Source organism: Chroicocephalus ridibundus, chromosome 24, assembly GCF_963924245.1.
Source record: "Chroicocephalus ridibundus chromosome 24, bChrRid1.1, whole genome shotgun sequence".
Classification (NCBI taxonomy): domain Eukaryota; kingdom Metazoa; phylum Chordata; class Aves; order Charadriiformes; family Laridae; genus Chroicocephalus; species Chroicocephalus ridibundus.
This window is the reverse complement of record NC_086307.1, coordinates 2861670-2886578: the sequence shown is the minus strand read 5'-3', so window position 1 is coordinate 2886578 and position 24909 is coordinate 2861670. Positions and strand designations below refer to the sequence as shown.

The following is a 24909-nucleotide window of genomic DNA, read 5'->3' as shown; positions in this document are numbered from 1 at the left end:
ACCTGCCAGAACCCCGGAGAGGCTGGAGCTCCCTGGCCCACGTACGCTGCCCTGCCACGCACGGATCGCATGCGCGGTAGAGCCTTGTGTCTGAAAATCACAGAATCAGAGAATGGTGGGGGTTGGAAGGGACCTTGGGAGATCATCTTGTCCAGCCCCCTGCAGGGTCACCCAGGGCAGGTCGCACAGGATTGTGTCCAGGTGGGTTTGGAATCTCTCCAGAGCAGGAGACTCCGCACCCTCTCTGGGAACCTTGTTTCAGGGCCCTGGCACCCTCACAGTAAAGATGCTGTTCCTCAGGTTGAGATGGAATTTCCCGTGTTCCAGTTTGTGCCCGTTGCCCCTTGTCCTGTCCCCGGGCACCACTGAGAAGAGTCTGGCCCCATCCTCTCACCCCCCGCCCTTTAGATATTACTGAGCGTTGATGAGATCCCCCCTCAGCCTGCTCTTCTCCGGGCGGAACAGCCCCGGGGCTCTCAGGTAGAGCTTTTGTGAAGCTTTTCCACTTCATATCCGAGAGCTGCTCACAGTGGTGTCCTGTCTGGCTGCCTGCTGTGCACCCACGAGAATTGCATCGGCTCTGCTGCCTCTGGGGTCCCGGCACCTCCTCTGCGGGTCCCTTCCAGGCTGCGGCTCGCGGACGTCGTGTCCAGCGGCAGCAGAAACCTCCGGCAGCCAGCCGTGCTGAGGCTGGGGGTGCGCCGAGGCAATGCCAGGCTGTGACAGACGGATGGGGTGACCTGCTCCCAGCACAGCCCAGCGGGTTAATGGGGAGCTGCGGAAGAGATTAGAGCTTGCAGAGACGGGGTCACTGCCTGCCCTCTGCGACAGGAGCCCACTGGGGAGGGCGCAGGCATGGTCAGCTTCTCTGGCTACTCAGAGGGGCTGGCTGCAATTAATTCAGGTCCATTAACTCCCTTCTGGGCTTAGCTATATTATCTTGTTCCTATTCAAAGCCCACCCTGTGGCCTTTGCAGCACCAGCTCTGGCAGAGAAGGACCAGAATAGCAGTAAGACGGTTCCAGTTTAAATGCAAAACACCCGTCTGCCATTTCCAGGAGCAACAGGGACGTGGCCAGAGCCAAGTGACCGCGGGGAGTTTGGCATTTCAGTATTCCCTGTTCACTGCCCACTCACTATTATTCAGTCTCCGTGGGGTCCTGGGGGCTTTTTCGGATGCCCAGAGTTGGATCTGGCACGTTACTTTTGCTCCGTGTAGCTGGAAATTTTTAGGACAGAAGATGTGTTTAGACATGGCTTGTGCTACAACTGCTACTAACTCGGTTAAATTAAAAGCAGGTGATATTCCAGGGAGTGACTCACTTCTGCTGAGTCTCAGGTGTCTGTCCCAAAGCACAGAAGCGTTAGACTTGTCAAAGATCGGCAGCTGTGCGTGTGTTCGTTCTCCTCCCCCTGCTCCAGCGCAGAAGTGGGTTCCCATCCGCCAGCCCTGACGCGTCCCCCGGGGGGGCGCGTTCACATGGCAGCGCAGGACCAGGCAGCCACGCTGGAGCTTCGGCACCCAGACCCATCCTCACGTTAGCGCGGCGCGTAGCGAAGGGATGCTTTAACGTGACCCCGTTCAACATCAGCTCTGATGCTGCTGGTGTTCGTGTGCGCGTTTAGAGACGGCACTGGGAGTCTGGACCCGAGCTTTCTCCTCCCCCCCTCTGACCTTTTGGTCTTGGCTCCAGGATTTCAGCGACGGCTTCAAGAACATCCTGGGATGACGCCGTCCCCACCGGCCTCCTTGGGGAGCGTTCCCAGCAGCTCCGCGCGAGAGAAAGGCTCAGCGTTCGTGAGTTATATCATTCTTTATATCATCGTTAAGAGTAGCAGGTATTGATGTACAATGCATCTGTCATCTTATTGTGCTTCCTATGAAAATGTGTGTACATAGTACAGATACCAGAGAGAATTCAACACTTTATACACTTGAAGGCATTCAGAGATCAGTAACAGAAAGAAAAAATGGCACAAGAACAAGGCCTAAATGCTACTGGATGGGTATCTACACTGATATGATGCATATATAGAGAGATATATATATATGTACACATATATATATAGTCATATATATTATATATAAGAAATATAAAATGCAGATGACATAATAGAAACAAACCAAAAAGTGTATGCTTCAACAGGTGAGCGTCAAGGTCAAGTCCCAGCCCCATCTTTAAAAGCTTTAATGGGAAAGAGAAAGAAAGAAAATAAATAAATGAAACGCAATGAAACGTTAGGAAAAATCCATAAGAAAATTTATGGATGTGGCCGACCCGTCATCTTTGGGCGATTGCTGGATACAAAGGACTAACCCCCAGTTCCTAATTTTGGTCAGGAAGCAAATAATAATATAAATGACAATAATAAAACCAAAACCGCCATTTAGAAATAATAATTACTAAAAAGACTTATTGCAAAAGCTCCTAAAGATAAGTAGCACTTCAGCCCTGGGCGGGCTCTTGCTCGATGTGTGGGGCCTGGGGGCTGGCGGGGGCTGGGGGAGGCCGATTTCCACTGACCCCAGAGCGAAATGGGGGTGCGCTTGTGGGCCCGGGGAGCAGAGACGCGGCTGGTGCCGGCGGCTGGACCCCGGCTGCCCGGGCAGGTCTCTGCGTGCCGGGGAGAGGCCAGCGGCGGCCCCGGGGCAGCGAGCCGGCAGATGCCCCGAGGGTGCCCAGGGCTCATGGTGCCCAGGGGCAGCTGCTGTTGGGGGGTTCAGCGGGGTGGGAGCCTGCGGTCCCGTGGACCAGAGCACCCTGTGCCATGGGGTGTCCCTCAACCTGTCAGCCCTTCTGCTGCTGGGGCTCCTACGCCCGCCTGGCCACAGCCGTGCCAAGGGGGTGTCCCCTCGCGGTGCCCTTGGCCGAGCCCGGCCGGTGGCTGCAGCCGAATGGGGGCCAGCAGTTTTCCTTCCACCTTTCTCCCCAAGGATGGCTGTTTGTGGGGGCCGCACGGGATAGCCCCAGGTTCCCTGGGAACAGGGGGGAATGCGGGGCAGGGCTGGTGCTGGCCAGGCTGCGCGGAGCCCAGGAGACACAGGCAGGGAGACCACAGCGTCGCCCGGCCCCACGCGGCCGAGGAACAGTGCCCGGGCGGTGGGGTCTTCAGTGCCGAGGTGGCACCCCCTGGCCAAGTCCCCTCTGGTGCTCGTGGCTGGCCAGCGAGGTCGGTGGCTGGGCACCACCGGCCCTGGGGCAGGGTGCCGAGGAAGACGTTTTGGAGAGGTGGAGGTGGCCTGTCTTCATGCGCATGGAGTAGCCAGGAGCGCCCAGGCGAGGGTGGGCTGCGGGGCCACTGCGGTCCCAGGGGACAGCGAGGCTCTCCTGGGACTGCCGGACCTGCTGCCGGGCACGCCGTGGGGCTCCTCGACAATCCCTCCTGCCGGGCACGGGGGTCCCAGCAAGCGCCGGCCAAAGCGTTGGAGCAAGATGGGCATGGAGACAATGGACGGACAGACGGACAGGGCTGTGGATGGAGACTCTGCGGCCGAATGGCTGCTTCTTCTTGGCTTCTGGGTTTCTAGTTAAAAAGGCCGAGGGGAGCCGAGGGGAGGAGACGGGGCGGGCCTGTGCTCCAGCCCGCTGTGCGTGTCGCTCCCCGCACCGCGAGGATGGCCGGGCTGGAGCGTCCTTGAGTCTCTGAACTAACAGGGCAGGCGCTGAGCAGCCGCCGCGGGGGCCACGTGCCGGGTTCGAGCATCGCCCGACCCGACCGCCTGCCCCAAAATCCGAGGCTGTCGCTCTTGTCCGTGTCCCACCGTGGCGAGGAGCAAGGTCCCCTAGATGTGTCTCTCCGCTGGCGCTCACAGGGAGAAGGGCAGCTCTCCGGAGGGCTTTGGTAGCTCAGGTTGTACATCCAGACGTCAGTTAGCAGGTGAAGTCCTCAAAGGTGCCCCGGGCCGGGTGATGAGGTAGGATGTTGGCTGCGTACGTCATGCCTGCCGGGTGGCCCCGTATGCTTTCACAGGGATTCTGTGGGGCAGAGGATGGACAGGACGCTGGGGTCACTGCTTTCACCCAGACCCCCGCCGAGAGCGAGTCCTGTCTCCACACCGCATCTCTGCTTGGTGCCTCTGCTCCTTTCCCAAGTGTTCCCCAAAACACCCCCCCCCCCAGCCCACGATGACACATCTGGGGCAGCTTCTGAGCCCCGAGAGGGGACCGGCAGCTCCCGTGGCACGCCTGGCACTTACGTGGCGTTTCACGTCGTCCATGCTCAGCGCGACGCCCTTGTCCGTGTTGTTCCTCTTGTGGTTCTTGCGGCACTTGCCCCGCCGGCACAACCGGTGCTTTATCACCTGCCAGAGCCAGGTTTTGGTACCGCGGGGGCTCATGGGCGGCTCTTCCCCATGTCCCACAGGAGCATTTCGGTGCTCCAGGATAACCAGGGTCCCCCGGCAGCCGGGGGACGGCAGAGACACTCACCTCGTAGGCGTAGTCGAACAGCTCCAGTACCGTGAGGATACTGGCCCCAATGAACAGCCCCATCTGCCCTCCAATGTCACCTGCGGAGGAGAGGGAAGCCATCAGGGTGGCACGAGTCCGGTGTCCGGTGGCAGAGAAAGGGCAAAACTCGTCACCGCTGTGACTGGTGCCTGGCCATGGCAGCGGGGTGCCCTGCTCTGCGCCCACGCCGTCGGCACATCCCGGTGCCGCGGGAACAGGGCCGTGATGCGGGGGGGCCGCCATGAGACCGCCTTGTTGGGGGACACGGCCTGGGTGCTGCCGCAGGGCCCCGGCGCAGCCGCCAACACTCACCCAGCAAACCAGCCACCTCGTACGCCTTCTTCTGCTCGATGGTCTCGTAGTTCAGGGCTTCAAAGAAGATATCCAGCACCAGGATGTTCTCCCTGTGCAGGAGACAAGCGGCGTCAGGCCGACATTCCGGCATGGAGGGACAAGATGTCGCCCCATCGCCGTGGCCGCAGCGCGTTACCCGATGTACTGCTCCGATTTGTTGTACTTCTTGGCCAGGTACTTGGCGGAGGCCTTGCTGGGGATCTTCACCATGGAAAGCTCTTTGCCGTAGCGGGTCACGTTGCAGGGCATCTCGCAGACGCAGTACTCGTTGTCCTTCTCCACCAGGAAATCTGGGCCGGGAGAGAGGGAGATGGAGAGATGGAGAAACCCAACACCCCCAGCTCGGTCCCAGGGGCCGGGCAGCCTCACCTAAGGCCGGATCCGCGCACTCCTTGTACTGCTCCGGGGTGCAGTAAGGGGCATCGCCTGCCGGAGAGAGAAAGCGGGTTTTCCCGGTGGGATGGTGTCGGAGGGCTGAGCGCGGCGGGGGCCGGGGTCTGCCCCGCGCGGGGCTCACCTGGCATGTGCACCATGCGGCAGTTGCAGTTCTCCACCAAGTAGCGGGTCTCGCAGTCGATGCGGCAGGCGGTGATGCTGTAGGTGTCGTAAAACTCCGAGTCGCCCACCGTGGCCTTGCAGTCGCCCCAGGGAGGCGGCAGGTAGATGAGCTGGGAGGGGGCAGAATCCAGGAGTGAGGAGAGAAGCCCAGCAGCCCCCGGCGTGGCGGGGGGACAGACACCCTCGCTGCACTGGTCCCCGGCGTCCCCCTCTCTGTCCAACATGGGGACGGGAGGGAGGGTCCGCGTCCCGCAGCAGGGCCGGAGGGAGCGCCCCAGACCCCCCCAGTCCCTACCCGCTGCTCCTGGCAGGACACGAAGGTCTGGAAGCCGGGAGCCACCCCGAAGCCCAGCTGGTCGATCAGTGGGGGCTCGTCCTGGCTGTGGATCTGCACCTTGATCCCGGCTTCGAAGGAGGTCTCGTCTGCGGCAGAGAGAAGCGGGGTGAACATGGCGCTGGACCCACCGAGCCCTGCTGCAAGAGGGACCAAAACTTCTCCTGCCTCCCACCCTCCCCCTGGGCAAATTCATTCATTCACGTGTCCATCCATCCATCCGTCCATCTGTTTGCTACACCGTGTCCTTGTCCCCTCCGCCTCTGACCCTCCAGCACCCGGGGAGAGCGGCAGGGAAGGTGTTTGCCTCTATTTATAAACAAGTGATGGCTGCTTGTCTAAGCCGATGGGGAGTTGCCATGGCGAAGAGCAAAGACAAGGAGGAAAAAGGAAAGAAAAGGCCCTGAAGTGATGAGAAATGGAAGGAGGGAAGAGGAGGGGGCCTGAGGGACGTGGACCTGTGGGGCGGGGAGCTGGGAAGGGGCTGAGAAGCACGCCAGGAGCTGCTGGTGACCAAGTGGACTTGCTGGCAGAGCCGCTGGGGCAGTGGGTTACCTGTTTCCCCCCACACTGGCAGATATTCGTCCTGCTGAATGTCCAGCATGATCTCCAGGCCGTTGCCGGTGCCCCCCTTCATGGTGATGAGCCGGGGCTTCCCGTCCTGCCCCGCGTTGAAGGTGTAGCACTTCCCATAGCGGGTGAAGACCTGAGGGAGAGGACATGGGGCTGAGGCTGGGGCCCTTCCGCTGGCACCAAACCGCTGCTGGCACCATGGCACGGAGCCGGGATGGCATCACCAGCCCCAGACACGGCCGTGCCCAGCCTGGGGGTATGATCCGACCCAGGTTCCTGCCCTACGGGGTGTCTCTCACTGTTGGAACTGCCCCAGTAGAGGAGGAAACTTTCCCCACAAAGGCACAGGGATGGCACGGACCCAGAGGAGATACTTTGCAGATTTACAGTATCTCGACCCCACAGGCCCCATGGCAGCCCCAGCTGCCCGAGACGGTGGCACTCAGCCCTACACCTGCACCAGCGCCTCCTCCGAGCCCTCCTCCGTCCCTGCAGAGGACGGGCCTGGACAGGATCCTGAACCCCCCGTCCCTCCTCGGCCGTTCCGGCTCCGGCAGCCGGCATGTCTCCATGCCGCTGAGCTGCTGCCAGCCCGGGCACGAGGCACGTAGGGCCAGGGGGCCGCAGACCGCATGGTGCCCCACGAGCGATGGTGACGCCAGGATGGAGGTGCCAGGCACCTCCTCTGCCAGCACAGACCTGGGGCTGCTCCCACGTCCCACCAGTGGGTCTCCGCGGCCGGTGCCGTCCCCATCTCCAGTGAGACGCCCAGGTGCCGGCAGACGGGGCTGAAATATCAGCCTGTCCCTGAGCGAGCTGGCAGGGACAGCGTCACCCGCCGTGCCTGATCCGACACGATGCCGTTCGGAGCTGCTCCCTGTGCCTGGCCACCTTGGGGCTACTCACCGCCGTGAAGTTGCTGGGGCCGCACTCCTCGCCCCGGTAGCTGCAGCTCAGCAGCATGTCCTCCAGCCGGTGGCAAGTGCGGTTAAAAAACCCGTACAAATTTAGGGGTTCATCCTCATCCCCGGGGCTGGGCTGGGCCGGAGCAAAACCCAGCTCCATCCCGGGCTCGTAGTCGACCAGGGGGGCCAGGTAGAGCAGGTCCTCGTGGCTGAGCTGGGAGACCCGCACACGGTTGATGTTGCAGAAGGTGATGGCGGGGAAGGTCATCTCGGGGCTGTCCTCCTCGCTGAGCAGCGTGACGTGGTGGTACTCCAGGTAGTAGACGATGCGGTCGGCCACCTGGTAGAGGAAGACGGAGAGGGAGAGGAGGAAGGCCAGCGCCCAGAGCGCCTGCCGGGCACCCAGGCTGCCCTCCACGAAGATGTGGCTCAGCCCGTGCAGCGTGCAGCTGCTGGCAAAGGCCACGAAGTCTGTGGCTGCCCCTGCGTCCTCTTCCTCCTCTTCATCCTCCTCCTGCCCGTACAGGAACTCATCTGCTCCATCCTCTCCCCTCGCGGTGGCTGCAGCGTCTCTCGGTCCTTCCTCGCTGGAGAAGGAGATGGTGCAGAATATCTGGAGAGGCATTGTCCAGCGTGGAGGTCCCGGCTCCGGCGTGGGGGTCCTGTCCCCTGCCCTGCCACGGCCTGGGGGTCTTCAGTGGTGGGTCGGTTCCTCGGGACGTGGGTGAGAGGGGCTGGGGGAGAGCAGGGAGGGAGGAAGGGGCAAGTTCAGAGACGAGAAAGGGAGAAGGGAAAAGGAGCGAGAGGCGAGGAGGAGTGAGGGAGAGGAGCAGAGGGATGCTCGGAGGGGACGGAGAGAGGAGGGTATATCAGGAGCAGGGAGGAGGAGAGGAGGAGCGAGGGGCGGTTCTGCGGGCTCCCCAGGTCCCCCGGGACCAGCCGGCTGCCGCCGCAGGTCGGAGCAGAGACGTCGCCAGCTTCAGAAGCACCGACGTGTTGAGAGCTCTGGGTGCCGCCCGGGGGGCCCGAGGGGGTGCCGGGTCCGGCGAACACGGGGTGTTGTCGGGAGCGTGCGCAGGCCCCCGGCGTGCTGCATACCCACACCGCATCCTCCATCCTCGCTGCGGGGCAGCACGGCCCTGGCAGCCCGACCGGCTGCTGCGGCCAGGCCCTCCCTGCTGGCTGCCGGGCTGTTTCCAGAGCCGCCATATGCCGGGCTCGCCGGGCTCTTCCTCAGGGCAGCTGGAGCCAGAGGTTTTCCCAAAATGCCTGACACCCTCCTGCTGCAGCGCCCGCCCAGGTGGTGCCAGCGGGGCGGAAGGATGCTGTGGGTCCCCAAGCCCTCGCGGTGCTCATCCTGCCCGGCAGCACCCGTCCCTGCGGGCTCCTCTCCCCGTGCCGGGGCAGCGCGTGGGCACGGGAGCAGCCGGCGAAGGCGATGTCCCGAGCGGTGCGAGGTCCGTCCTCCTCCAAGCCAGGGTGCTTTTGGCAGGATTTGGGTGCTGCCGTGGTGATTCCTTCTGCAGATCCCAGCCAGCGTGCGGTGTCACCTCATGCTTCGGGTCCCTGCGGGGCACAGGGAACCGCCGCTTCCCCTGGGGGATGGCGTCCAGGCCTCGTGCTGCTGAGCCGGGGCTGGGGGTCCCGGGGAGGCAGCCCTGACGTGGGGTGGTGGGATGGAGCCGCGGCCGGGCTGGCTGCCGGTTCCAAAAGCGTCTCCTTCCTGCAGCCCTGCGGCAGCGCAGCCCCTTCTTGCGGTTTGCTTTTTTCCTGCACTCAGCACTTCATAAAAGCATCCGATGTGACCACAGAGCAATCTCCAGCCCCATCCCAGCACCGCAGCCACCATCGCTGGTCCAAGGGGAAGGGGAGCATCTAAATACAGCAGTGCCTCGATGCGCAAGAGCTGGATGGGAGGTTTCGGCCGATGTCCGGGTGCGGTGGGCACGGCCTGGCCCGCTGGTTCGGCTGCTCTGCCTCCTTCCCCGGAGGTTCCTCGGGGTGTGGGTCCCTGGTCCCTGAGCACCACGGGGCCCCTGGTCTCTGAGCACACCCCGGCTTGTGGACGTGGGCAGCACCAAAGTGGGGGACAAATGCAACCCGGAGACCTGTACAAAGCTGATCTGATACCGGTGCAAAGTTATCTGCTCTCCCCGAGCAAGTGATGCCGGTCTAACGGGTAGGGCCTGCACTGGGGATCCCTGCCAGGGCAGGCTCAGCCAAGACGATGACCGATGATGTGACAGCAGGTTGTCCCTCGAGGGGCCACCCCGGGGCTTCCCAAGCTCAATATTCCCAGTAGGGCCCTTGTGTAAGAGGGATGCTGGCAGTTGGCACAAAGCTGGGGACACTGTCAGCACCCAGGAGAAAGGGTGGGTGACCTTGGGGACGAGCGCCAAAGCCACGGGATGAAATTTCATAAGGCTGAGAGCAAGGCTGCGCCTCCTGGGAGCAACCCAGAGAGTCTGAGCTGGAAACTCCTGCTGGGAAATGGGACCAGGGAGGCAGATTGGGTGGCTAGGAGCCACCCTGCCATGGGGACCAGGTCACCTTTGCCTTTGATGGAGACGAGCTGCAGCTGCACATGGGCAGGGCTGGGCTATAAAGGCACCAGGGCTTCAGCTGGGAGGGGGTCTGGGGGCACTGGGCTGGCTCAGTCCTGTGGGAGCAAGCTGGGAGCAAGCTGGGAGCAAGCTGGGAGCAAGCTGGGAGCAAGCTGGGAGCAAGCTGGGAGCAAGCTGGGAGCAAGCTGGGAGCAAGCTGGGAGCAAGCTGGGCTGCTCACTCACACCCAGAGGATTCTTTTGGCAGGGAGCGAGCGGGTAGGAGCTGGCTGAGGTTGGGGTGGGGTTTCTGGTGTTCCCTAGCTCTGGGAAAGGGAGTTTCTGTGCAATGTCTGTAGGATGGAGAGGGGAAGAAGGAAAATGGAAGAGAAGCCTGAAGGGGTTTGTTTAGCCCGGGCAGGGCACCGACAGGCGAGCGGTGCTGCCCGGGGCCCCTTGGGACAGTCTCTGATGGCGTGAGTGAGGGGCTGACCGGATCCTACGGCACGGAGAGGTTTCATGTGTCTCCTTGGGAGCAATTGCATCAGGGAGAGGGAGATGCTGTAATGAAAACACTCCATCATCAGCTGGGGCCATTAACCTGCTTTGCTCAGCTTAAACAGCTTGCGGAGGGTGCTGGGGCCGGTTCCCAGCAGTGGTGAGGACGAGCACTGCCCCAGCTCCGGTTACCAGCGCCTGTCCCGGAGCCGACACTCGAGCTGGGGGGAAGGTGACTGGGGACGGTCACAGCCAGGAGGACGGTGGCACCGGCGCTCACGGGAGCACGTCCTGACCCTGCAATTGGGGACAAACTGTGGCAGCGTCGTCGTGCTGCAGGCAGAGGGGTGCTGTCCTGGTTTGTGCGAGTTTTTTGGAGATGCTGGAGGAGTCCTTGGGCTTGTTCCAGCTCCTCCCTTGCCGGGAGTTATTTTTACCCTCTCTCAGGTAAAGCTTTGGCGGGGGAGAGGGACGGGGGATGCTATAATTAGCCGTGACATCAGCCCCCGTGGCGGCGCGTGCTGGGATGCTGCCGCCACACCGCGACCCCCTGCCGTGGTCCAGGGATGCTCCGTGCCTTCCTCCCTGCCGCAGCGAGGGACGCGGGATGGTGGAAGGAGCCTGGTTTTTCCCTGGCTCCTGAGTAGTGTTTGGCCACCGTCCCGGGGCGGTTCGGCCCCGCTCGCTGCTTTGCAGCTCGTCACGGGCCCGGGAAAGGAGGTTCCCCGGAGCGGGGGAGCACGGAGGCGGCGGGGGTGGGTGGGGGGGGAAGCGGGAGGGGGATTTGACGGCAGCAACAGCACATTTCACAGCCTGTCACGCTTTAATGGCAGAGGAGATCAAAGCCGGGATGGAGTTATTCATAGAGATAAACCAATCCCCGAGGAGGCGAGGAGAAAACAACATCGCAAGCTCTGTTATCCCAGGCCTGCAAGCGGCAGCCCAGCCCCGGGGAGGCTGTCGCAGAAAGTGCCCGGGGAGCTGGACCCGCTCGGATTCGTAACCGGGCACTGCCCGTCCCTGCCAAGCACCGGCCGAGCTGGGGCCCAGCTGCCTCCATCGCGCCCGGAGATCGGAGCCGACGGGTGGGGAGGGATGAGGCTGGGCGCAACTGGGAGCAGGATTTGGGGGTGGGTATTTGATGGGGCCGAAGGGCAGCCCGCAGCTGGGCTGTCCCGCTCCCACGGCGCAGCTGGGTGCATCGCATCGGAGGGGAGAAAAAATGAGGTTTGCGATGTGCCTTGGCCCATGAAGGTGCTTTGCAGCTCCCAGAGCTGCCAAGATGTTGGTGGTGGCACCTGCGGTGCCTCCATGGCCGCTCTGGGCAGGGCGAGACGCTTCGGGACGGCTCCACAGCTGCAGATCCCTCCCTAGCCCTGGTGAGAGGCAGAGCCGGAGCAGCCGAGCGAGGTGGGATTGCCCGGGCAGCCGGGATCTCTGCCGGGACTAATCCTGCCGCCCCTTATCAGATGCTGCCACCTTGCCTCCGCTTGCTCCGCCAGCCAAGCCGGGCGCAGCTTGTGTTATCCAGCCCTTTATCCCCCAGATTAGACGCTTCACAGTGGATTAGCATGTCACATTCTAATGCAGAAAAATTGATGATTAAAAAGGAGTTTTTCCTCTGTATTATTCCCCGCCTCCGCCTCCTCTCCACCCTGTCCCCGCGGGCCCGGGCAGCCCAGCCCCAGCCATGGGGACCAGTGATGCTGTGGCGCTGGGGGATGCGGGAGCCCCGTCCCTGGCTCGCAGCAGGGATGGGAAACCAAAGGGCTCTTTCTGGGACCAGGCAGGGCTGGCACGGTCCATCCCGGCCGCTTTTGGTGGCAGGGCTCAGGGCGGAGGGCCCGGGTGCTCCAGGTGCCTGTGCCATCCTGCCCCGGGCTGCAGACGCGGCATCTGCAGTGCAGGACTTTAATAAAAAGCACATTACAGTGAGTAATGAGCTAAGTGGACTTCATTATGGACCTGGGGCCTCCCTGGCTCTGGTTGTTTCATATGATTTCATATCAGACGAGCCTTATCTCCTCTCCAAACGTTTCCATTTAAACTCCATTAATCTTTCAAAGCTTCCCTGGGCCAGCGCTGCCAAGCGCTTCTCAGCCAGCCCAGCCGGGTGCCGATGCTGCTGCCCCCGGGCACAGAGGCCGCCTGCAGCCCCGCTGGCTGGGGGTCCCCGGGGGGCTCAGCCGGGACCCCCTGCAGCTCCGCAGGCGGTTGGGTGCGTACCTCCGGCCGGGCCCTTTGCTGTGCATCCCCTGTGACGGCTCCCACAGCCGCCTTATCCTTCTTGTGGGGATGTAGTTACGCTCCTGTAATTGAAACAGTTTGTAACGCTGAGAGCTCTCAGTGATTTACCCGCTGGCGGGGTCCCTTTGTGCCGGGGAGGGGTCACCGGGACTGTGCCGGCTGCTGCCCTGCCGGGATGCGGAGGATGCTGCCGAGGTGACGCTAATTCCCAGGCGGCTGGGATTATCCTGTGTGGACACTTATCCCGGTGCTCTTCCATGTTTCCTGCCGATCACGAATTACCCATAAGCAGGTTGCAATTTTTTCCGACATCCTTCACAATTGCTCAGACAGTTTGTGCAAGCAGATCCAAGCTGACGGTTTTATTGGTGGTGGTGGGGGGGAAATTGTGTTCCTACCCGGTTTTCTTGCCGCGTTCGCTGGCTCTGGCTCTGCGCGCATCACGGTTTTCAAATCTCATCTAGTCCAAGCAGGGCGGATACCCAGCCCCGGCGTGTGGCTGCTCTTGGTGGGGCTCCCCGCCGTTTAGCCGGGCTGTGGGGCTGCCAGGAGCAAGGAGAAAAGGGTATAAAATCCCCGATAAATCAGAGGGAGAGTGGGGAGCACTCAGCGCCATCCCGCATCCCATCTTCTGTGTCCTTACGGTGAGAGCCTGGATGCGGAGGCACCAAAACCTCCATGCGGGGGGAGGGAAGTCCAAAAAAAATAAATAAAAGGTTATAATATCCAAGTGTCGGGGCCTGTATAAATAAATAAGAGCCTGAGATGGTGAGGAGCTTCTTGAGTCATGGTTGTTTCGGGAATTGCAGTGATGCCTGCTGCTCAGAGAGCCCCGGCTCCGGCCAAACTCTCTGCAGGCGATAAAACAAAGGCGTCTATAAAAAGCCAGATAAATTAAAACCAAGGCAAAAGGCCGTGAGACAGTTAATTTCCCGGATCTCCCTGTGGAGATCTCTGCCTCCCGCGTGGCTCCACGCTCTTGCGGGACCTGCCCCCCTCCCGCCCCAGCGTCTCCCCGCTTGGTATCGGGGGGAGGGAAAGTGGCAGCGGGAGGTTTCCTGGGCAGATTCTTCGAAACACCCGCAGCCGGCAAAGGCGCCGTGTGCCTCGCCGCTGCTCAGGATGAAGATCAAATGGAGATTAAGGGGGAACAATTTGGAAAAATCCCATATGCTGGTGGTCCAGGGCTGCGTTTCCAGCCTGTGGGTTCCTTGGGGGCCAGCGTCCGTGGGTCATGCGTGCCCATCTGGAGCCGTGACATCCTCGCCTCCATTGCTGCTGGATTGCACTCGAAAGCCTCCTCATCTCTTCCAGCAGCCACAGATGCCATTAAAGCTTATTAATAATAATTAATAATTCATTTGATAATGATTCTTTATGTGCAAAGGATTGCGAGAAGAGCAGGAATGGCCTGAGGTGCATTGGAGCCGCTCCGAACTCTTGGCGTGACACCTCCGGGTGCGCAGGGTGCATCTAGGGTGTGCAAAGCGTTCCTGGGTGTGCGGGACACCTCCAGGTGTGCAGGGTGCTTTGGGTGTGTGGGACACCTCCGGGTGTGCAGGGCGCTCCTGTGCGGGCTGTGCTGCTGAGCACCGTGGCTCCGGGCATGGCTGCCCGTGCTGCTGGGGCTGGACATCGCCCCTGGGCAGGGCCAGGGTCTAAATGACCCCCGGCTGGGCCTGATCCTGCATGTCATAGAATCACAGAATGATTTCGGTTGGAAGGGACCTTAAATCACACCCAGTGCCCTGGGCAGGAACACCTCCCACCAGCCCAGGTTGCTCCAAGCCCCGTCCAACCTGGCCTTGAACCCCTCCAGGGATGGGGCAGCCACAGCTTCTCTGGGCAACCTGCGACAGGGGCTCACCCCCCTCACAGCAAACAATTTCTTCCTGATATCTCACCTAAATCTCCCCTCTTTCAGGTTAAAACCCTTCCCCCTCGTCCCATGGCTCCCCTCCCTGCTCCAGAGTCCCTCCCCAGCTTTCCTGGAGCCCCTTGAGGGACTGGAAGGGGCTCCAAGGTCTCCCCGGAGCCTTCTCTTCTCCAGGCTGAACCCCCCCAGCTCTCTCAGCCTGTCCCCACAGCAGAGGGGCTCCAGCCCTCCCAGTGTCTCCGGGGCCTCCTCCGGCCCCGCTCCAACAGCTCCGTGTCCTTCTGCTGTTGGTGCCCCAGCGCTGGAGGCAGCACTGCAGGGGGGTCTCACAGAGCAGAGCAGAGGGGCAGAATCCCCCCCCTCACCTTTCTCTCTCCTCTCCTAATGCACTCCTGGGGCGGGCAGGAGTGATGTTGTTCAGTGCTTAGAGGTTCAAGGTGTTAAATGATTTCCCGGCTACATTTCAGAGCCGCTAATGAAGCGGCTGCGAGGCACCGGCACGCGTCGGCCTCCTGCCGTGCTGGGACCAACATCGATGTCCTCGGCCCGCTTGTTCCTGACCCTCTTCTGCGCTGGCTCAGCCGAGGTGGTGGCGGCTTCGGTGACATTGCTCCCATGCAGCGACGGCGCCGGGGTCACACCGCGGCATCGCTGTCCCGCTGCAGGATGAGTGTGAAACGCAACCGCCTTCAAACGAGAGTTGCTGTCTCCACGTGAGCATTGGCATGGGGTGAGAAAGCCACAAGCAGCCGAGGGATCCCCAATCCTCCCGCCTGCACCCCGCAGGCGGCCGGGTCTGGAAAAGCTCGGATGAAGCTGGGGAAAGGAGGCAGCCGAGGAGCAACGCTTGCCGGCGTCTCTGCTCCGTGCCCGAGGGCTAACCGGCTCACGGCTGCTTTCTGGATGATTTGCTTTGAGCAAAATACTGTGATACTTGAAAGTCTCCGAGCTGCGGATGAGCTGACAGAGTCGGGGCGCTCCCAACCCGCTGAGCTTCCCGGGAGAGCCGAGGCACCACCAGCAAACGGCTGCCGTCCCATCCGTGGCTGCGGTCCCGTGCCTGGCTGCTCCTCTGCTCCATCACCTCCAATTATTTTGCACCAGGCAGCCCGTGTCCCTCTGGGTTTGCTCCGTTCGTCTGGAAAATGATGCAACCTCTGGGGTCAAACGATGCTGCTGTTCGACAGCAGAGAGGGGCCGGCGCGGAGGGTGAGCCCGGCCCCGGAGAGAACCGCCGGGATGCCGGAGGTGAATCGCTGCTCAGAAATAACAGATACATGCGAGCAGTTTCAAACGCTTATAAGTTATTTAGGAGCCCGTGTGCCGCTTTAAAAAGTGATTTACATAAATCACTTGAAAGTGTTACAGAATTTGTAAACGCGCCGGCTCCGTTGGGCACCGTGGTGGGAGCTGCCGGGGCTCGACGTGCCGATGGGGACCGGCCCCAAACCGGGAGGATGACATTATTTGGGGCTAGTGTCCGTCCCTGCCAGCCACGCGTGGTCCCCGAATTGTTTTTCCAGAGCCAGATGGGCCCATGAGGTTTGTTTATTAACTGTCTAAAGCTCCAGGAAATATCTGTGTATCAGCAATTCCTGCGCCCGGTCTCTCCAGCTGTGTTGGAGATGCTTTTCACTCCAGCTCTATGATTATCCACTAACGCTGCGCCGCGGGGGAGCTCGGCTCGCCGTGGGGCTCCCGGGCTTGTGACTGCGCGGCTCCGAGCGGGGCCATGGGGTGCCGCGGGCCGGACGCCTGCATCCCCCGGTGGGTGCTGGGGTGTGGGTCCCGTGAGGCTGAGGGTCAAGGCAGAGCAGGGAGACCTGCAGCATCCCCTGGTAGAGCACCCTGAGGCCAGCAGCGTGTCCCATTGCACCCCTCCCTCCGAGCTCCCGTGGGCACTGGAGGACACCCCAGCACCCACCAACAACCCGATTTCACTGACACAAGGGGGTTTTTTTGCAGGGGGAAAAGCCACGGTGCTGCTGGAGTGGCAGGAGCTGACCCCCAGCGCACACCGGCTGGAGTGAGGTGGGCTAAGCAGGGGGTTCAGAGGGGTGCAGAGAGACTTTGGGGGTGCAGGGGGGCATGCTATGGGGTATGGGGGGCACAGAGGGGTGCAGAGGGGTGCAGAGAGGCTTTGGGGGTGCAGGGGGGCATGCTATGGGGTATGGGGGGCACAGAGGGGTGCAGAGGGGTGCAGAGAGGCTTTGGGGGTGCAGGGGGGCATGCTATGGGGTATGGGGGGCACAGAGGGGTTCAGAGGGGTGCAGAGAGGCTTTGGGGGTGCAGGGGGGCATGCTATGGGGTATGGGGGGCACAGAGGGGTGCAGAGGGGCATGGCAGGATCTGGTGGGGTGCAGTGGGGCTCACCAAGGTGCAGTGGGGTTCTGAAGGGCGCTGGGGAGGCTCAGCAGGGTGCAAGGGGGTGCAGTGGGGGTACGATAAGATGCCGCTGGATCCGTTCTCCATCACGGCAGCTCCTGCATTGCTCCAGAGATGGGAGGAAGCAGGAGAGGAGGAATGTGGTCGGGGTTCACTGGGGCTGCTCCGGACCTTTCCCGTTCCCTCCCTTGCTCTTCCTCTGAGCACTCGGTGTTTCCAGGGCAGAGGATGCAGAATCCAAAGCAAGAGGCAGTGGCATGATCTCCATGTCAAAATCAATTCTCCCTAGTGCCAGCTCAGCCCCGGGGCCTCATGGAAAGGTCCAGAGGTCTTAATCCTCTGCAGCTTATCGTGGATGTCCCGTGCGCTCTGCCCCAGGGCTCCCAGCTCCCGGGCCAGGCTCAGGCACCGTGCCCTGAAGCAGGACAGTGACGAGGAGTCGGGGACGTGGCTCTGCCCCGGGACGGGCTCGCGGGGTGTGAGAAGGAAAAGCTGCAAACGCACATCGCACCGCCCCAGGCACGGCATCCCCCCTGGCTGCACCCATCCCTGAAAAGGGGCTTCACGAGCACAGGGCACCGTCCCGAGGTTTAATGCCGGTTTTACACGGGGCAGCCCCAATTCCCATCCCATGGGCCATACTGGGGCGTGGAGAGGAAGCTTATCCTCTGGGCTTCTGCTTTTTCCCTGGGCTGGGAAGAAAATTGATGGGGTTTAGAGCCCAGAGAAAGGACTCCTGGGCTTTTCCCCAGCTGGGTGAGGAGCCGATCCACGGGGGACGCGCAGGGCTCCAGGGGCTCTTTGCCGGCGCGGGGAGGGAGAGCAAATGCGAGCTGGGACCTGACTGGGCCGCACGTTCCCGCAGAGGAGCGAGGGCTCGAACTTATAAATAATGAAGTAGCGAGCGTGAAACATTGATCTCTGCTGCTAATGAGCACGTCGGGGAGCGCAGCCCCGAAACGGAAGGGTGTGATTTCCCCTTCCCCGCAAAGGGGAGCTGGGTGGCCGCCCCCTGCCCACCCCATGCGTGGCCCTGTGGGCGCAAGGCTCTGGGCACCGCCCCGGTGATGGTGACACCCTCAGCCCGTGTCCCTCAGGGCCGTGCCCTGAGGGGGGTCAGGACTTGCCCCTCCGCCTTGTGTTTGCCCCTCCAGGCTTTAAGGCTGTGCCAGGAGGCTGGGGAGAGGAGACGGCTGCACCGCCCTGTGCGTCCTCCTCCCCTTCCTGGACCACTGCGGCGGGGGGGGCTTTGTGGTGTGTGTGGCACCCACCTCCATAGTGCTGGAGGGGCTGTGAAGGGCCAGAGCAGAGCTGGGGTGGCCAATTGTTTCCCCCTGGGTCTTCTTCAAGGGTTAAATCCCTCAAGTTCCAACCCGCTCAGCTCCACCTCTGCCCCTGGAGCATCCCTGCATCCTGCACTCGGCTGCTGCTGGGGACCCCCCCAGCCCAGGCAGTGGGTGGAGATGGAGGGGGATGAACAATGCCAGGGACCCCCTGATGCGTCCCGCTGATGACGCAGGATGAAAGAGGAGGTGGGAAAAATCCGTATAATCCCAGGATGGGCTTCCCCACGGCATCCGGCATGAGCCTTGTGTGGCAGGGGATCCTGTCCTGGCTGCAGGGCGATGCCGTGCACTGGGGTGGGGGGGTGAGACCCAGCCCCCCTGGGGTGCTCCTGGGTGGGTGCATGACGGGGGGCACCCAGGCAGTGCCTCCAGCACCGGGGGGGCCCTGGGCTGCTGCCCTGACCCCGGAGATGCTCCCCCTCCGTCAGGCAGTGCGAGGGGGGGGACACGGGCAGGAGGCAGCTCCAGCCACCTTATTGTCACCCTGAATATTTTGGTTACGGCAGCCCCTCATTTGCATTCGCCGCGTCTCCCCCGAGCCCTCCCTTCTGCCGGGGACAGATAACGCGGCAGCCGCGGCGTGTCGGGGCCGCGGTGCTGGCGGCGGAGCCACGGCTCTTCCCGTCGCCTCCTGCGCCGGCCAGCATCAACATGCAGCCAGCATCGCCCCGGCGGCTTCTCGCCCCCACGCCGTCCCCATCAGCCCCCCGACTCTCCCCACTGGCCACGGCACCGAACTTAAATGGCTGCAAAGGGGAGAGGATCGACACGCATCCCTGCCTGCACGCAGGCGGCTCCCCCCGGCCTATGGGGTCCGGGCAACCCAAAAATCCTCCCTGGCGAGTCCCCGCTCTGGACACGGCATCTCCTCTATATCAGCAGGAGGAGAAGGGCAGCACCGGCTACAAAAGCACCCGCTCGGGGCATCCCACCAGCCTGGACGGTGCAAGAGGCTTTCCGAAACGCAGAAGTGAAGAGAGTCCCTGCCCGGGGCGGTGGGACCGCCATCGCAGGGGTGCGGCCTGGGGGGATGATGGTGCATCACCGCGTGATGGTCCCTGGCATCCACCTGCCCCAACCAGGGCCACCAGGCCCAGAGCAGCACCGAACCCGGCTCAGCCTGGGCGGACGCGGTCCGAGCTGGGATCAGCAAGGCGGCAGCAATTAACCTGTCAAACGAACCCCTCCAAAAGCTTCTCCGAGCCCCGGGACCCCCGCGCAGGGACGGGCAAAGGTTTCCCGAACAGCTCAGCGAGACAGAGCGGCTGCCGGGAGCCCGGGCGCAGGCAGCACCGTCCCCAGCCCCGCCACGCGCAGACCTGCCCGGGCAAGGCTGCAAGGGGAATCCGAAGAGCAACATAAATATAGCACAGAGCCAGCTTTTTCCAATCAAATCCATTAAATCATCCCAACCTGCTTGCAAGGAATAATCCAGGCAGGAATAACAAACCAGCTGTGAGTCTATTTTGCTTTTGCCGTTGGAGGGGATGCAGAAAGCAGGGTATTTGGGCCCCGACAGATGAAGGTAGGGAGCCTGGATGAGGGTCCCCGAGGATGCTTCGGCACAGAAAACACGACCGTGCACCGGGAAGAGCCCGGTGTCGAAACCGGCCGGTGGCTACAGGCAGGCTGGGACCCGGCCCCGTGTGCCAGCCCCAGCTGGAGCAGATCCAGCCCCCTCCGGGCTGCAACTTGCCTCCATTTAACAAATAAAATGCCTGATGGTTGACAACAGCGAACTGCTCTATGTAAAGAGCCTGTCAAGGGAATTTAATGCAGATGATTAAAATCACCAGAATTATGCGGGGACCTGGGCAGCAGCTCCGCGGATGCCCAGCCGGTGCCTTGGCATGCTTGGCGGCTCCGTCCTCGCTCGGTGTGGGATACGAGTGGGACATCCTCAGGCTGGGGATGAGGACGGGGAACCCGAACAGCACAGAGCCACGCGCTCCACGCTGGAGCCAGCTCGGGAACAGCCACCCCGGCTGCCGAATTTATTAGGCAGCACCCGAATAGCTGGCACTGTTTAATTCCCAGCTGGACAGGGGAGAGGCAGCCGCAGGGGGATAAAGGCTTTATTGTGCGCGGGATCCGTGCACCAGCGCGAGACGCAACCTCCGTTGTGGGGCACAACGCTGCGCGGTGTCCCCAGGACCTGCTTTCCCCAGGGATTGCGGGGGTCCCTCGGGTCCCTGCTGGCCATCGCCACGGCTCTCCCTGGTTTTCCGCCGGAGCCTCCTCACCGCGCGGCAGTTTCCAGCCTGGCATGCAGAACCCTGCTTTGCAAAGCCCAAGTGACCCTGGGGAGCTTTGCCCACGCGGGAGCACCCCGTGCAGCCGCACCGAGCAGCTCCTGGGGAGCACCTGGGCCTCTAAAACCCAGCAGCATCCCATGGCATCCCCTTAATGAAGATGCTGCTGGTCCTTTCTGAGCTGAAAGGAGGCAGGAGCAGCTACAGGCGGACAAACACCCCCCTTGCATCAGGGAAACGTGGCATTGGGCTGGAACCGCGGGGGCACTCACCACTTTGAAGTCTTCGGGGGTGCATTGCTCCCCGCGGAAGAAGCAGGACAGCAGCATCTCCCGGATGTCGTGGCCAGCCCGGTCATAAAACTCCAGCATGTTGAAAGGTTTGGGCTTGAAATTTCGGAAGTTCGCCTTGTCCTGCAGGATTTCCAGCTGCTTCTCGTCGGCGGTCTGGGTGTCCGGGATCTCGTATCTTAGGGGAAAGAGCAGGCAGAAGCTCAGGCCTGACTGCAGCAGCTGCTCCCACCAGCAAAAGCCATTTGGGCTACGTAGGAGCTGCTTGTGCCCCGACCCTGGCACGCGCTCAGCAAAGTCCCAAACACTTTGTATGTGGCATTTTCAGACTATTTAACAGCACAACGTGGCCCAGAGGCACGTGAGGGGCGGCAGGAGGACGGGCGAGGAGGAGAAGCTGGGAGGAGAAGCAGCGGCCACGTACCAAACCCATCCCCCTTGCCCCAGAGCTGGTCCCGCAGCACTGGCCCTGGTTGAGGCCAGGCCAGATGCCGGACCTGTGCCATTGGTGGCATCACGGCTGCAGGTGGTGACCTCACTGGGACGTGGGCTGAGCGTGCTGGGTCTCAACCCCTGCTCTCATGGCTGCAAACCCCTCCCTGGGGCATGACTGGGGGCAGCGGTGAAGCCCCTTGGCAAATGGCACGGGCAGGGAGTGCGCCTTGCTGCTGGCACCAGGCTGTCAGCAGCGGCCCAGCAGCACCAAGGAGCTGCTACAGCCATGGGGCTGGGCTGGGGAGGGTGGGCAAGGGGCTTCCCCATGGCCCCTGCCACTGCAGGGTCCCATGGCTCAAGAGGTGGCACCGATCTCCAGTCCTGGTGCATGGGTGGCCTCGCTGCGTGTGTCAGGCGCCAAAGACATGGTGTTGGAGCCACGCGTGACGGATCTGCCCCACAGCCATCCCAGGGTCACCCTGGCCTTGCCACCCATGCCATGCTCTGCGGACAGGAGCCACACGTGCCAGGTCCGTCCAGGGCAGCTCCAACATGGAAGCCACGTGCCCAGGAGCAGCAGCAGAACCTGGTGGCTCCTTGCTCTCAGCTGTTGGTGGTGCTGCACAGTGGCCACATCCAGCTGCAGCGCTGAACTAACTCGGGATCTGCTTCCTCATGGAGACTAAAGAGATGCCGCCCACGCCAGTGGTGGAGTGCACCTCCCCAGTGCTCGCTGCCCCACGTGGCGCAGGGCTGGTGGGGTGGCTGGGGCCCTGCACGGTGCCCTGCCCCGATACATGGAGATGTCACCTGGGGCCACCTCCGAGCACCAGCACCCACCTGTTATTGAGCAGGGCGAGGAGCTCGCCGGCGTGGTACAGGTCATTCTTGGTGACCCGGCTGAAACGAAACTCGTTGAGGTTGCAGAAGGTGACGGCGGGGAAGGTGAGCCTGGTGGCCGCCACCTCGTCCAGCTTGGTGACGTGGGGGTAGAGGAAGTAGTACTGGATGCGGTTGGTGCAGACCAGGGCGAGCAACGCCAGCGAGCCCAGGAAACACAGCGCCCAGACCACGCGCTTCAGCGACAGCCGCTCGTACGAGAAGATGTGCGAGAGCCCGTGGAGGGTGGAGCTGCTGGCGAAGGCCTGGATGCTCACCGGCTGCCCGCTGTCCACCTCCTCCTCGTCCACCTTCAGGTCCATCATGGTCCGCGCTGGCACCCCGGGGTGGCCACTCTGCTGAGAAAGGAACCCGTGGGTGCTTGGTGCCGCGGTGGCCTCGTGGGTTCTGCCGCTGCCTGGCCCGTGGCATCCCTGCGCAGGGATGCTGGGGATGCAGCCGGCAGCGCTCGCATGGGGCAGATGCTTTGCTGCGCCCTGCTCTTCCCCCCAAGCCTATATAAATATTTTTTTTATATATATATACACACACACACACACACATACATGTGTGTATATATATATTCACAAATACATGTGTGTGTATACATATATTCACACATACATGTGTGTGTCTATGTGTGTGTATATATATATATATATATTTATTTGGGTGCAGCCTCTTGCATTTCCTCCCCTCCCGCCCCCTCTGTGCCCTCCCCATCCCATGGCAGGACTGGGGTGCTGTGCCCCCCCAGCACCCTGCTGTACCCACCCCTCCCACCTGCCCCCCCCCCATCCCCGCTCCCCCTCCGCCTCCCCCAAATGGCACCGGCGCATCGACGAATAGATGAAGGAATCGAGGATGCAAACCTGGAATCAGGGCCGGCGGCCGCGGCCGGAGCTGGGCTGGTTCTGCCGCTGCGACGCGGGTGCCGGGGCTGGGACGAGCCTCCCTCCACCTCTTGCTGCCGGGTGGGAAGACAGGAGCGGGAGAGGCGCAGGCACGGAGGGTGCGAGAGGCACCGAGCCCGGCAGCGACGGGCGAACCGGAAAAGAAGAAGGGGAATAAAAATAGCCTCGGCGGTACCTTGGTGCAAGCGTGGGAGCAGGGATGTGCCGGGGCCTCGCTCAGCGCCGTGCGGGGGGACCGGAGGCGACCATCACCGGAGAGGAGGCAGCTGCCGGGTGCGAGGAGAAAAGAGGGGGAGAAGGAAGGCGAGCAGGAGCCTGCTTCCCAGCCAAACACATGGATACCTCCCCCTGTGGCTATCTGGGAGCTGGTGATTTCTTCAGATGCATAATCCGTATGAAGTCATTGTCTGTGCGCTGGTGGGGCCGGAGGCCGCGGAGGGGTGCCGCAGGCCGGTGGGCAGCGAGGAGGAGGAGGAGGAGAAGGAGGAGGAGGAGGAGGAGGAGGGAGAGGCGGAGGAGCGGGGCGCTCCAGCGATTGCAGGCTGCTGGCAGGGGCTGTTGGTGCTGCTGGCGTGTGCATGTGGGTAATGTGTGTGTGCGTGTGCGTGCGTGTGCCGCTCCCATCCCCCAGCGCCTTCCAGTGATGCTCCAGCTCCTCGCTCCGCCGGAGCCCCCCCAGCCCTCCCTGACCCGGCTCTTCCCTGCCACGGCCTCCACCGCCCTCGCAGGCTTCACCCATGGGTGGCCCCAGACACCCTCGGGTTGGTCCTTTGCCGGAGGACCGGCGGTGGGTGCCTTCCAGCCCTTTCTGGCCGCCTGCTCGGGGCGGCAGCGGGGCACTGCGATGCCTCGAGCATCTGTCCCAGGCTCATCGGGTGCAGCCCCGCTCCTCGCTGCCTGCTGGCACGGTACCTGGCGCGATGCTCACCATGATGGGGACAAAACCCTGCCGGAGGCACTGGGCTGCTGCCCGGCCCAGGACATGCTGCCCCTCTCCCAGCTATTCGCCTTCTGCCATTTACAGCGTCACCAGAAAGGTGCTGTTGTCCCCTGGGTGCTCCCTGGGGCAGCAGGCGCTGGGTGCCGGGCGCTCTCCTCCTCCCAGGGCAGAACAAGAGGGTTGCCAGCGCTGCCCAGCTTCCCCTCGGCACCACCGCATCTCCAGCCCCGCGTCACCTCCATCTGCCCCCCATCACTGCCTGGGAGAGCAGGGTCCCTTTGTCACCCCAGCCGAGATGGGGGACGTGCACCCCCAGGGAGTGCTGCAGGGAGCAGAAGCTGCATCAGGCGCCTGCCCACTGCTCCCAGTAAGGTGACTGCAGTCAAATGGAAAAGAATGTTCCAATGTCCTTTACGAGGGTGATGTTGGCAAGGGACAGCCAGACCTCAGGGGTGTCCCCACAAGCTGTCCCCATGCCCAAAGATGCCTTCCCAGCACTCTGTCCCCGCCTGAACCGCGGCTAATGGGAGCATGGGCAGTTCGGGGCACAGCAGGGTCAGGCATGTGTACCCTGGCCCCAAATCCCACGTCTTGGACACACTTCATTAGGTCCTTTTCTGGAGCATCCTCTCCCAAATTGGGTCCTTGCCTGAGCAGGAAGATGGGGTTTTGCAGTGGGACCTGCTCGGGGACATCTTGGGGGGACAGAGATGGGGTGCAGGGACAGCCCTGTGAGCCGATGCCCCCTCCTTGCTCGCCGCTGGGCACAGGGACGACCCTGCCAGCACCTGGGAAACGGGGCTGCAAGGCCGGGAGAGCGGCGTTAGCAGTTCCAGTTGGCACCAGCTCTGCCTTTGCCTTCCCCGCTCCGCTCTGCAGCGAGTCGGCATTGCTCCTTGCCTGGACGACAACTGCCTGCTGATAGCCGTCTCTCCATTAGGGCTCCTGAGAGAAACCCGGAGAAGGATGTGCTGCTTGGGTAAGGGATGAGAACATTGAAAAAGGGGTTGTTTTTTTCCTCCTCCCCCCTCACCTTTTTTTTTTTTCTTCCATATGAGAAGTCATTCTCTGCAGTGGTTTTATTGACAGTAAATCCACCGGCAGTGGCGAGGCTGCACGCAGGGAGGGAT

General features: G+C 62.3%; 1 protein-coding gene across 3 annotated transcripts; it reads right to left on the bottom strand.

The window, feature by feature from the left end:
- Positions 1 to 1799: 1799 nt before the first annotated feature.
- ASIC1 (acid sensing ion channel subunit 1) lies at positions 1800 to 23523 on the bottom strand. Of its 3 annotated transcripts, none has more exons than XM_063359062.1 (12): positions 22798 to 23523; positions 21887 to 22284; positions 20594 to 20789; positions 6253 to 6403; positions 5659 to 5786; positions 5323 to 5473; positions 5175 to 5231; positions 4942 to 5095; positions 4764 to 4855; positions 4431 to 4510; positions 4199 to 4303; positions 1800 to 3977 (listed from the first exon to the last, which is right to left on the bottom strand). In XM_063359062.1, the coding sequence occupies exons 2-12, from the start codon at positions 22249 to 22251 to the stop codon at positions 3873 to 3875; spliced, it is 1584 nt and encodes a 527-aa protein (XP_063215132.1). In that variant the 5' UTR covers positions 22252 to 22284; positions 22798 to 23523; the 3' UTR covers positions 1800 to 3872. The 3 variants fall into 3 exon arrangements, with proteins under 3 accessions (XP_063215132.1, XP_063215131.1, XP_063215130.1); XM_063359061.1 differs by having other exon boundaries at positions 21887 to 22281; positions 22798 to 23496; XM_063359060.1 differs by lacking the exons at positions 20594 to 20789; positions 21887 to 22284; positions 22798 to 23523 and adding an exon at positions 7177 to 10927.
- Between the last annotated feature and the right edge of the window lie 1386 nt (positions 23524 to 24909).